We start from the raw sequence: 13,285 nt of genomic DNA, 5'->3' as shown, positions 1-13,285 counted from the left end.
AGGAGAGACAGTTACTCCAACAAAAGCAGGACCAACTCTTTTTAATATTCTGGATATCAGAAGAAACAATAAGTGAGCAGGTGTCCCAATACTTTTGTCACCCCTAGCCAATTTACACAAGGGTACATAAGACTCAGAGCCGGCCCAAGGCGTATTTAAATTACGTGGCCGCTTAGGGTGGCGCAATGTCACCAGGGGGCCCCCAAGAGCACCAAGATATCATGATATATATATATATATATAATATTTATGTAATATTTAATAACATATATATGTAATATTTAATAACATTGAATAATAAAATGAAATGGTATTAAACAAGTAAAATTGATTTTTATATCAATTTATTTTCATAGTTGGCTCACTGATACAAGGTTAATCAATTCCTGCTGTTGGAACTGCCCCAACGCCACCAGGGGGCGCTAAAGAGCACCAATATATCATGATATAAATCATATATATTATATATCATGATATATAATATATATATTTAAAAAAATAACATTGAATAATAAAATGAAAAGGTATTAAACAGGTAGAATTGATTTTTAGATCAATTCATTTTCATAGTTGGCTCACTGATACGAGGTTAATCACTGTTGGGTAAATGTAGGCACGCGCTGCTTGGGTGGTGGATAAAGGCCCAGGCGCTTCAGCGTATTGCGCAATATCTCTCTCCTTATGAAATGATGGAGCATTTGGTGCTGAGGTGGTGGTATGGGGGAGGGCCCAAATGAAAATCTGCTTATGGCCCTATAAAGGTTTGGGCCGGCCCTGATAAGACTGCAATGTGCAATAGACTGAATTCAGATATGGGCCTTTTTAACAAGGCCATACAGCCGTTACTGCTCGTATGATCCACAGTCCTGCAGTCCTGTGTTTGCTTCTGCTCTGCAGCCGTCAGTGCTCTCAATTCTCATTCCCACAGATGGAAGCAACGCAAGAAAAGGTCAAACTCGACAGAAGCTGCGTATGCCACTCTTGTCGCCGGCAGCTCACAGGGCCTGAGTTTCTGCGCAGGCCAACTGGTGAGCTCATCCACACACACTGCTACAGCGCAGACCAGAGCGGCTGAGTGTTTTAACCCTTTACAACCTCCTAATGCTGCTAATGCCACATCGCTGAAGCTCTACACACCTGGAGGAGAACCCGGCACCCGAAATGCAGAACATCACACTCAGTGACGGGGAAGAGGGAGAGCTGCAGGGCCTGTCATGCTCTCTGGGACTCCCAGCCGTGGTGCCCATGACTGTGACCACCCACAATCTCCTGATGCTCAATTTTCTTCAATATTACACAAATTACAATAAAAGTTTATACTTTCTACGCTTCAGAATTCTCCAAATGAACATAACTCATTCATATAAGCTAGCTCCACTATATGTCCAAAAGTTTGTGGACACCTCTTCTATGCATTCAGCTACTTTAAGTTGCACCCATTGCTGCTGACACAGATGTGCAAATGGACACACACTCACACAACTTCTAGTCTAGTCCCTGTAGAGAAGAACTGCCAATAGAATAGGACCTATTGGCACCATGCTGCTTAATGTCAGGAGTGGGCTATATGAGGGGTATAAAGCCCCCCAGCATTGAGGAGCTGTGGAGCAGTGGAAGAAGAACTGTGTTCTCTGGAATGATGAATGGTGGAGCTCCATCCAGTACTTACTTTGTTAGTTGTTAGTTGGAGAGTTGTGAGGAATGATGAGGCAGGGTGGTGATCATCATCCAACATCCTGACCTCACTAACACTAATGCAATCAAATATTTACAGCAATGTTCCTCCAAAATTTAGTAGAAAGCCTTCTTCTTCTTCCTTGGACAGTAGAGACTCTAGAGTTACTCCAACAAAAGCAGGAGGAACTCTTTTATAGGAACAATCATTGAATGCGAGGGGTGTCCCAATACTTTTGTCCATACTGTAAGAAGAAAACTAACGTGGCTTTCACCTAGTGAGGCCTTTCACATAAACATTGGTGTGAGTTTGTGTGAGAGTATACTCTCACCCATAAACATCTCAGCATTTCATTCCCCCCCACAGAGACTGTTTTGGTTGGGCTCTGTCTGCATGTAGTCCCACCACGGCTAGACCCCAGCCGACCCAGACTACACAACAAAACACCAGACAAGCCAGCTTACATGAATAATATCTCAGTCCAGAATGGGTCCAGACCGTGTCCAGAATAAATCACAGAGAGCGCCTCAGAAACGTCCTCCTCGTGTGCCGTGATATACGATGTGCTCCCTGTGGCACCGCCGGGACCACTGTCTATTATAGAGGTAGGACAGACAGCCGCACTGGCTGCAGCGTGCTACCTCAGCTGACTGAGCTGTAGGCGCTTTACAGCACAACCATCCAGTCGCGCTCTCTGAAACTTTCCACTGAGCGAGCGTGTTCAATAATTCTGCAAAGCAGCCTGGCGTACATAAATATAAATATATTATACAAGCTGTTTTAGTCCAACCCTGGTGTTTTCCTTTAATGGTACATCACAAGCAATATACTGAAGGCCCAAATAAACTAAAACACAGCCTGGCTTGCCAATTTGGACGGACAGCCGTTCGAACAGGCACTGTATCTGTTCCTCCCGCAGCTCTGCAGTGAAGGCCAATGATAAGTGAAAGGAATGGTTGGCTGTTTTTATTTCTCTGCTCTCGCACGCATCCCGAAAATGAGGCGAGGAGCTGCCATTCGGGCCTTTTTTGTGTAGAAATAGCTGTAGAAATTTTGTGTAGAAAACATCCTGACCAGTAACGCAGCTCTTGTCACTGAATGCAATCAAATCAAATCTCACAGCAATGCTGCTCCAAAATCTACTAGAAAGCCCTCTTCTTCTTCTTCTCTGGACAGTAGAGACAGTTACTCCAACAAAAGCAGGATAAGCTCTTTTGGAATGAAGGAATGAGCAGGTGTCCCAATACTTTTGTCCACATAGTGTAGCTCTTGTTTCTGTATATTCTGTGTGTATAATAGATAATAGATAATAGATTTACAGCACTTATTTGATGAGCATTGAGTGGTGGTGGAAGATGAAGGGAGGACCATCCTGCCAACCATTAGAGAGCGAGGCAAATTATGCTCTCTTGGCCTCCCGGCCACAATTTCCTGACGGGCTTAGATGGTTAGATGGCCTATTTAATGTGTGAAAATCACAGATTTTGTGGCTATAACTCAGATTGTACCAGGGGTGAGGTCAACTCCAGTGCGTTTGTGACGTGTAGTGGCAGTTTTTTGGTAAAACAGCGCCACAGAAAGCCCACATCTGGATTAAAAGTGGAGGCTCGGCAGCTACCAAGAATGCTGCTCCAGCTTCAGAGCAGGACTCTGTTTGACACTGGTGACTGGAGTCCAGTAGCGGCATGCTTTACACCACTGCATCCGACCATTTGCATTGCGCTTGGAGATGCTCAGCCATGGAAACCCATTCCATGAAGCTCTCTGCGCACTGTTCTTGAGCTAATCTGAAGGTCACGTGAAGTTTGGAGGTTTGTATTGAGGTTCACGGAGGTCAACGGAGGTCAACGTCCCCTGCTTTGTCATTTTCCATGGCCGCTTCCACTGGAATATTTAGCAGCGAGGAAATTTCACAACTGGACTTGTTGCACAGGTGGCGTCCTATCATGGTACCATGCTGGAACTCACCGAGCTCCTGAGAGCGACCCCTTCTTTCACAAGTGTTTGGAGAAGCAGTCTGCAGCATGCCTAGGTGCTTGGTTTTATACACCTGTGGCCATGGAATTGAGTGGAACACCTGAATTAATGATTTGAATGGGTGAGTGAATACTTTTGGCCATTTAGTGTATGTTGTCACTGTCTAATGAAAAACATGTATCTCCAAAATGGTGACTTTACAAGAGAAGGCCCAAATTCCCTTAACTCTGAATGGATGTCCTCAGTATACAGAAGCAGCTACAGGGTCCAAAACCACTGAGAACACTAAAATGCACAAAAATGGAGATACATGGTTTACACTGAATATATATATTATATATATTATCATGGCAGTCAAATCAGTTGTCCTGTGATGATGCCTGAGTTGGTTTACATGAGTTTTATCCTAACTCCGCCCCCTCATTGTCACTGTCCAATGACAACCAACATAACATTGCTGTCCCACACCTTGTATCTCCATTTCTTGTGTTTTTCACTTTTTGACATGATGTAAATCAGGCAGTTGTTATTTATATGCTATCAGACTTTGATGATGAACGGACCAATAGAAATGCTCCAAAATGACTTGGAATCGTGGAATCGTTTTCCATTGACTTCCATTGAAAGTTCATAAGGTTTTGATTTGTAAAATTGCCTGTAAAATGCTATTTTATACTGTATATAACTGAAATTAAAATGTTCAAATATTGCAATGTTTTAAACAATCAACTTAAATCAATATTTTAAATTTAAAAATAGTTCATTTATTGTGTTATAAGTATTTATCTAAGTAGAATTGTGGCTACATTACTACATAAACTACTACATAAACATTTATTATTATTATTATTATTATTATTATTATTATTATTGGACGAACCACGTTTTACAGTGTTTGCTGTTATTTGCGTATAACAGCCCCCCCCCCTTTATTTTTGTTTTTTTAAGAGTGTATGTCCATTAAACTAACCCTGGCCTGGCCTTGGCTCATTGATCTGAAAGGGTTCGGGCTTAGGAGCAAAGATCAAGCCTGGCCCGATCTGACCTGGGAGGCGGTCGCCATCAGCACGTGAGCGAGGAATCAATGCAGTGTGATCAGACGCTGGGCTGTATGGAGCAGCCTGCTGTCCCCTGGAGAGCAGCCCAGGATCTTTAAAGGCTTCAGCACAGATGGTCATTTTACACACGAGGAAACAGGACGGATGCAAAAATCCACAGTTACAGAAGAAACTGTGGTAGAGAAGCAGACACGGGTCCCTTTTTATAAATATCTGCACCACAGACAGAGGAGAGGAGGGAAAAACAAGAGCCGAGAACATTCTCTGCTCGCGCTCTGCTAAATTTAAAAAGCAGACAGGACTCGAGATGCGAGTGTTTACTTCAAAACATTCTTTCACCATTTATTTGAACGTGTCGAAAAGCGTCTCGGAGCAAAAACAGCCAGCATGTGCCCTGACCACAGTGAGGTGAAGGACAAGCAGAGCGAGGAACTCATCCAGCAGCAGAGTGGAGCATAGGATTAGTAGGTGATCATTAGTGAAGTGAAGGACCTGTTGAGCTCCTGAGATGTTTCTGAAATATTGACAAAAGTATTGGGACACCCATTCATCACACATTCCTACTATCCAGGGAAGAAGAAGGTTTCTACTAGACTGTGGAGGAGCACTGCTGCAGGACAAGAGCGTCCGTTAGTCAGAAGTTTAGAATGTTGGACAATCACCACCACCCTACTTCGACCCAAGCGCCCCAACTCATCCCATCCAAAAGTATTGGATGGAGCTCCACCATCATTCCAGAGAACACAGTTTTTCACACCCCTCATATAGCCCACGCCGATGGTGCCAATAGGTTAGTTCACAGGCTTATCTCCTTCAGTTAATCCCATTCCATTGGCGGTACGTTTCTATAGGACCTGACAAGCTGTGTGTGTTTGAGCATTTACACATCAGCAATGGGTGCAAGTTATTATTATAAGCAGCTGAATGCATTCATTAGAAGGGGTGTCCACAAAAACCCCACAGTGTGAGAAGCCTCTTGAAGATCCTAGAAGATCTAGTTCTAAAGAAACCTGTTAAAGATCCTAGAAGATCTAGTTCTAGAGAAACCTGTTGAAGATCCTAGAAGATCTAGTACTAGAGAAATCGCTTGATGATCCTAGAAGATCTAGTTCTAAAGAAACCTGTAAAGATCCTAGAAGATCTAGTTCTAGAGAAACCTGTTGAAGATCCTAGAAGATCTAGTACTAGAGAAATCGCTTGATGATCCTAGAAGATCTTGTTCTAGAGAAACCTCTTGAACCTGTTGAAGATCCTAGAAGATCTAGTTCTAGAGAAACCTGTTGAAGATCCTAGAAGATCTAGTTCTAGAGAAACCTGTTGAAGGTCCTAGAAGATCTAGTCCTAGAGAAACCTCTTGACGATCCTAGAAGATCTAGTTCTAGAGAAACCTCTTGACGATCCTAGAAGATCTTGTTCTAGAGAAACCTCTTGAACCTGTTGAAGATCCTAGAAGATCTAGTTCTAGAAGATCTAGGAGATCTAGTTCTGTTGGAGATCATAGAAGATTTAGAGAAACCTCTTGACAATCCTTGAAGATCTTGTTCTAGTGAAACCTCTTGAACCTGTTGAAGATCCTAGAAGATCTAGTTCTAGAAGATCTAGGAGATCTAGTTCTGTTGAAGATCCTGGAAGATCTAGTTCTAGAGAAACCTGTTGAAGATCCTAGAAGATCTAGTTCTAGAGGTAAGAAACTGCAAGTATTTAAGGCGAATTTACAGTAAGTAAATCAAGCCCATCAGGTAGCTCCATGAGGATTAGCATGGGAACTATAAGCCGAAGGGCATCTCAGACAGTTTTAGAAAAGCAGCCGCAAATGACTGCAGCGTGTCTCTTATGACGCATTTTTTCTGCTCCTCAGCGGTTGCAGAGAGACAGGCATAATCCTAATTTGCAACCCTGGGCTAGCAATAATGGTAAGGTACTGAGAGCGGCCTTAAAGATAGAACCTTCTTTAATTTCTAGTTTCCCTGAAGCAGCTAATGCTATAGCCGAGTGGAACAGGCACGTGAATAAATAGCCTTAAGGATGATCAAAACATCTATTTTTTGCCGGCTATAAGCAACACTGTCATTTCCATAGCTTTCTTTACCTTTGGTTTGGGAAAGACGCCACCAGGGGAGAGAGGAAGAGAGAGGCGCAGAGAGGGAGAGAGGGACTCCGGGGGAAAAGGCCGAGACCACAGGCTCCCACCCAGCAGCCCAACACCAGCCACCGCCTCGACAAGTGTGTGTAGAGTTAAAACTGGTGAGGCTTGGCAGAACTCGCCCACCAGATATCACACACACACACACACACACACACACACACACACACTTGCGCTTCTTATTCATTACTGCTGTGGGAACCGAACAGTGTGGGCAGTGTAACCTGTTTGTTTACTTAAGACAGTCCCTCATAACTGGAGGAATCTACAGTAACCTGCCCTTTCCCTGGATACACTAGCCGTGTCCAAAAGTTTGTGGACACCCCTTCTAATGAATGCATTCAGATATGTGCATTCACAGATGTGCAAATGCACACACACACACACACATATATATATGCACAGATAGTCCTGACCTCGCTAATGCTCTTGTTGCTGAATGCAGTCAAATCCTCACAGCAATGCTCTTCCCAAATCTAGCAGAAAGCCTGGACAGAAGGCCCTGGACAGTAGAGACCAACAAAAGCAGGAGAAACTCTTATTTGATACCCTGAATGAGCAGGTGTCCCAATACTTTTGTCCATTTAGCTTACAGTATATGTTAGGAGCCTACTATTGTATAGGTCCTCCTCATGCCACCAAACCAGCTTTGACCGACAAGGCATGGCCTCCACAAGACCTCTGAAGGTGTCCTGCTGTGGTCTCTGGTACCAAGGCTTAAGTCAGCAGTAGGTCCTTTAAGCCCTGTAGGTTGTGAGGTGGGCGGGTCCTCCATGAGCCCCCATCAATGAGCCTTGGGTGCCCATGACCTTCTCACCAGTTTACCGGTTGTCCTTCCTTGGAGCACTTTTGGTAGGTTCTGACCACAGCATACCGGGAGGAACACCCCACAAGACCTGATGCCTTATGTTCTAGAGATGTTCTGACCCAGTCGTTGTCTAGAACCTCACAGTTTGGTTCTTCTCAAAGTGTCTCAGATTCTTACGCTTGTTCAGAGACTGAATATCACATTCTTTATATTCTTGGGGCTCCCATCGGCATGCTGGGTATTGTAGTGATAGATCATTGATGGATGATGTATTTGGTTGATGGTATTTTTGCTCTTGGGCTCCCCCTATAGGTGGAGGGCATTTACTTTTACTTCTCTGCTGTATATACAAATCACGCTTTGAGCGCCCCCTCATGGACAGCTGTACACATGCATTTCTGGACAAAGCTGAGAGCTCCAGAAGAAGCATGTGGGCTGTAGAGGTGGTAGAGTAACACTACTGGATTTTACACTAATATGACTCTATGGGTTCTGCAGCGTTACACAGACTGACAGTTCTGGAGAGAAGTTCTCCTCCTGCAGCTCCTCCACCAAACCTCCATAGTGCAGTAGCAGCAGCAGCAGCGTTCCAACCCCTCAGTGGGAATGACAGAGACGCCGCTCTGATTCTAAGGCTGCTTCACTGTGTGGACAAAAGTATTGGGACACCTGCTCATTCATTTTGTTTCTTCTCAAATCAAGGGTATTAAAAAAGTTTCTCCGGCTCTACTGTCAAGGGAAGAAGGCTTTCTGCCAGATTTTGGAGGAGCACTCCTGAGGATTTGATTGTATTCAGAGACAAGAGCATTAGTGAGCACAGGGTGTTGGATGATGATCACCACTTTACCTCATATATATCATCTCCAACTTCCATAATCATCCCATTCAAAAGCATCATCATTTCAGAGAGCACAGGTCTTCCACTGCTCTACAGCTCAATGCTGGGGGGCTTTATATACACCCCTCTATAGCCCACCACTGGCATTATTTGGCAGCATGGAGCCAATAGGGTCATGTTATTGATCTGTTCCAGAGTGTCCTATTCTATTGGCAGTACTTCATTCTCTATAGGGACTAGACGAGCTGTTTGTGTGTGTGTGCATTTGCACATCTGTGTCAGCAGCAAATGGTGCAACTTAAAGTAGCTGAATCCATTCATTAGAAGGGGTGTCCACAAATATTTGGACGTGTCATGTACTTAAAGGTACGACTGATACACAATGCTGCTTTTAATGCTAGTTTTAGGCCCTTCAGCAAAGGGGTATTGCAGCACGGGGACTGTTAAAGGGCTAGTAAATCCACTAACGCTGCTTTTAAAAGCAGTGCTTTTCTGCTTTGCTTGCGTTTCATTTTTGTGTCATTTATCACACTCAGAGCCCACGCAGTAAACGGAGCTCAATTAATGCCGAATAAAAAAAAACACCAGGCAGGTTTGCAGGTTTTGCTTCTTGTGAGTCTTTGAGCAAACTGTGCCTGGTCCCTAAGCGAGCAGGCAAATGTATTTACGGAGAAGGTAAATATAGAATTAGGAACAGACTGCAGTTCTGCACAACCTGTAGCATGTTTCTCATCCACTTAAGTGCTATTATCCTAATGAGCTGCACAGTAGGCACGTATAACCTTCATATAAGATCTGGTTGATGTCCACAGCAAACTAACAGCAAGCGGGAGGCCACAGGCTCCAGGCTTTGATTAGACCACCCTCTGGTCGTTTCTCTGGTCGTTGAGGTGAAACATTTGGTGCATTTGCATGACATTCTCAGCCCAATCTCTGAACTCTCACTACACTGAGAGTGGGATCAGGTGTGGTTCTCCAGCTGGACCTTGAACTTGCAGACCCAAATAGATGGGCAGTTAAATTAGCCCTGCTTTACTACGCCTCATTCCTTCTTCTGGGACCAACTCCAGGCGCTTCTGCTGACTCATGAGACCAGCAAAAGTCCGCGCTGTGGCGAGCGTCTTTAGTTCTGCTATATTACAGGCACTTTGTGGTTCTCTGGAGGTGTGTCAGCGCAAGACGGAACAGCGTCTATGCACCAAGTGCAGGGTTTTAAGAACTTCAAAATGCACAAATATGTGCACGGTTCCACATTACAGCGCTGCTCATTCGCACAGATTTGTTTAAACTTAGGCCCACTTAAACCCAGGTCCTTCAGAGCCCATGGAAGTTCTCGCAGTGTTAGCTAAACAGAAGAAAAAACGCTTAATTGCGATGTGAACGAGTGTTGTTTGATGTGCCTTCCCCCGCTTAATGCTAGTCTTTCGACGCTAACCCCACTGGCAGTAAATATGGATTAAAGTTATCTGCAGTTCACATTCATGATTACAGACTGAGCACTGTCTGAGTTCCACTCAAACACTCGCCAACTTAACGTCACACATACAGTAATTATAAATTCACCGCCGCCACTCTCCACACACACACACACACACACACACACAAAAACCCCAGGAGACGCTAATCTTCAGGGATCTTCTGTTTGGCTAAATTTTAGGCTTGAGAAGTTGTGAAAGTGTGCAATTACCCTGATGTTTCTCATGAGATCCATCTTCCATTACCTTTATTTATGCTCTCGAACCCTTGGTTTATTATTCAGTTGTGAATCCTAATGCAAAAATTAGATTGTAAATGACTTGCTAAGTGTTTGGTTTAGCGTAGCTTGTGGAGTCCCACAGGGCTCTGTTTTAGGGCCTATGAAACTGCTGCTAATTATAACAGTAGAGTAGTTACAGACGTGAAGAAGTGTGGGCTTGCACACAGGGTCTAAGAAATAAGCGAGATGTGAGAGCGTGAAGAACCTTGTAAAGGTCTGAGGAACAAGCATGTGATGTTCTTGAAGGTTCTTTAGCAGTTTAAAGGTTCTTCACACTTACACTTTAACGCTGAACACTGAGTGAGGAGTCATTAAGAGGAATCTAGAGGGGTTCTTCTATGGGTGCGTACCTTGTTCGGTCCTGGCTGTCAGGCTGTCAGACCAAAAAAAAAAGGTGCCTCGGACCACGGTCCAGACCAAAGGTCCAAAATTTGGACCTGCCAAAAGAAGTGTCCCTGGTTACTGGATGGTTCGGACTAGTAACAGCCAAGAAAAAGAACCAGAATAGAAGTAAAAATGAGCGCCGGGGAACATGGGAACGATTATATCTGTGGGTGATGATATAACCACTCCAGGACGAGAGCGTTCCGAGACACACGCCCCTCTACAAACCAATCAGTGTTAAGTATAGGGGAACGCAGCCCACATGCGCTCCAAATGTTGTCCAAATGTTTGTGGACACCGCCTCTTATCAATGCTACTTTATGTTGCATCCATTGCTGACACAGATGTGCAAACGCACAAATACACACACACACACACACACACACACACACATCCTGTAGAGTCTAGTTCTTGTAGAGAAGTACTGCCAATAGCAGATAAACATTATAGGGACCATCCTGCCTAATGCCAGACATGGGCTAGAGGGGTATAAAGCCCCCCAGCATTGAGTTTTAAGAACTGTGTTCTCTGGAATGATGGATGGTGGAGCTCCATCCAGTACTTTTGGGATAAGTTGTGGAGTTGAGGATGATGAGGTGGGGTGGTGCTCATAATCCAACATCCTGACCTGACTAATGCAATCAAATCCTCACAGCAATGTTCCTCCAAAATCAAGTAGAAAGCCTTCTTCTCTGGACAGTAGAACGCCAGATCAGCTCTTTTTAATATCTTTGATTTCAGAAGAAACAATGCATGAATGAGCAGGTGTCCCAATACTTTTGTCCAGATAGTCCTTTAGTACCATATGGTATCGTTTAAAGAACCATTTAAAGCACATTTATTTCTATTATACACTCTGGGCTGACCAATTACATCTTTTTAGGCGAGTTGTTGATTTAGGGGGCGTGTCAGTGTGTCTTTGCTATGGTAACGACGGGAAAAGGACGAAATTTGCAAAGTCATGTCCTGCGTGTCTCTCGCTGTACCCTTTAAGAGCCAGGTGTGGTCAGACTGACCTCGGCAGATTGCTGTTTCAATGGTGCATCTACCTGGACGTGTCCAACACTTCTCAGCAGAGGCAACTGACAGCAGATAGCGTAGAACGTCTGACTGTTGACGAACGTCTGCACAGGCAGTTTTTGTTTAGTCAGTGGAGCTCCTGCCAAGATACACAGCAATACTCCAGAAAGTGACCTGAACACCCCTCATTTCGAGACCACCGCGCCCATCAGTGTAGATATATTCACAAGCAGCGCTGCGGTTTAAACGACGCATGGAAGGCGTGGAAATGGACTGTTGGCGGGGTGTAGGACACACAGCCTACGGCAGACTGCATTAATGTGAGAGGTTCTATCTTTAATATGGACTTTAATTAAACCACAGAAACCATAGAAACAGTGACAGTGTGTAAACTCCTACTCACACTCGGCAGAAATGTCATGGCAGAAACTAATTTCTGAACACAATAGACCCTTCATTTCTTCCAGCCGAGGCCTTGTTTATGATATGATGTGCTTTGTGATTACACTATGATGGCATGCAGAGCATGTGGGTTCATTTCCTATAGAGCTTCTCATCCAGTCCACCTGAAGCAAGCCCAGCTACAGTGTTAAGGCCTGTTCAGACAGGGTTAGTGTTGCATAGGGAGGTGGAGCAATGCAATTTTTAGGGCTGTCAAATTACAACATTCACTAATAACACTAATTAATCGCCTTCCTTAGTGCTCTTAATGGGCCGTATACCATTTCTTTCATACCCCAGAGTCCTTCAAGCCTGAGATATCACCTCAGGCTTGAAGGATTTATCCGGAGGTCCAGGCCAGCACAGCGCCTGATGCTAGAGCTAGCAGCAAACCTCATCAAGCCACAGTGGTACAGGCCTTCCAATGCAGACTAAGCTTCCTCTATCACACCACTGGAAGTGTCTAATGGAGTGTAACAGAACCCACTTGACCATCTGATTACTGCCTTCAGAAGATGCTGGTCAGCTGAATGAAGCGTGCCAGGCTTTGTTCAGACAGGCAGTGGAAGTCAGATTACTGAGCAGGACAGCAACAAGCCTCATAAAGTCATACTTTGCAAATGCAAACCCTCCAGGACTCCTAGAACCGATTAGCACCATGCAGCCTAATGCCAGGCGTGGGCTACAGGGGTATAAAGCCCCCCAGCATTGAGGAGCTGTGCAGCAGTGGAAGAAGAACTGCTGAACTGCTCTCTGGAATGATGGTGGTGGAGCTCCATCCAGTACTTCAGGGATGAGCCGGGGATGATGAGGTGAGGTGGTGATCATCATCCAACATCCTGACCTTACTAATGCAATCAAATCCTCACAGCAATGCTCCTCCAAAATCTGGAAAGCCTTCTTCTCTGGACAGTAGAGACAATTACTCCAACGAAAGCCAGATCAGCTCTTTTTAATATCTTTGATTTCAGAAGAAACAATGCATGAATGAGCAGGCGTCCCAATACTTTTGTCCAGATAGTTCTTTAGTACCATTACATATTTTCGAAACTGTAGGTCAAACGGCTACACTGCGCTGCGTATCACGCATTTAAGAGTCAAGCTACAATAAAACATCTAGGCAATCTTTTTAGGCGTGTTGTTGATTTAGGGCAAGTTGGGGATGATGAGGTGGGGTGGTGCTCA

At 44.5% G+C, this 13,285-nt stretch overlaps 1 protein-coding gene across 1 annotated transcript in view; it reads left to right on the top strand.

Moving 5' to 3' along the window:
* LOC140564641 (transforming growth factor-beta receptor-associated protein 1) overlaps positions 1-1,283 on the top strand; it is a 19,361-nt gene extending 18,078 nt beyond the window's left edge. Inside the window, exon 11 of the mRNA XM_072690239.1 lies at positions 929-1,283. Within this exon, the coding sequence (XP_072546340.1) occupies positions 929-1,075 (147 nt within the window). The 3' untranslated portion in view covers positions 1,076-1,283. The remainder of the gene's footprint in view (positions 1-928) is intronic.
* Positions 1,284-13,285: the final 12,002 nt, after the last annotated feature.

This window comes from Salminus brasiliensis, chromosome 10 (genome assembly GCF_030463535.1).
Source record: "Salminus brasiliensis chromosome 10, fSalBra1.hap2, whole genome shotgun sequence".
Classification (NCBI taxonomy): Eukaryota; Metazoa; Chordata; class Actinopteri; order Characiformes; family Bryconidae; genus Salminus; species Salminus brasiliensis.
Note: the sequence above shows the minus strand (reverse complement) of the source record. Positions and strands in the feature narration are given on the sequence as shown.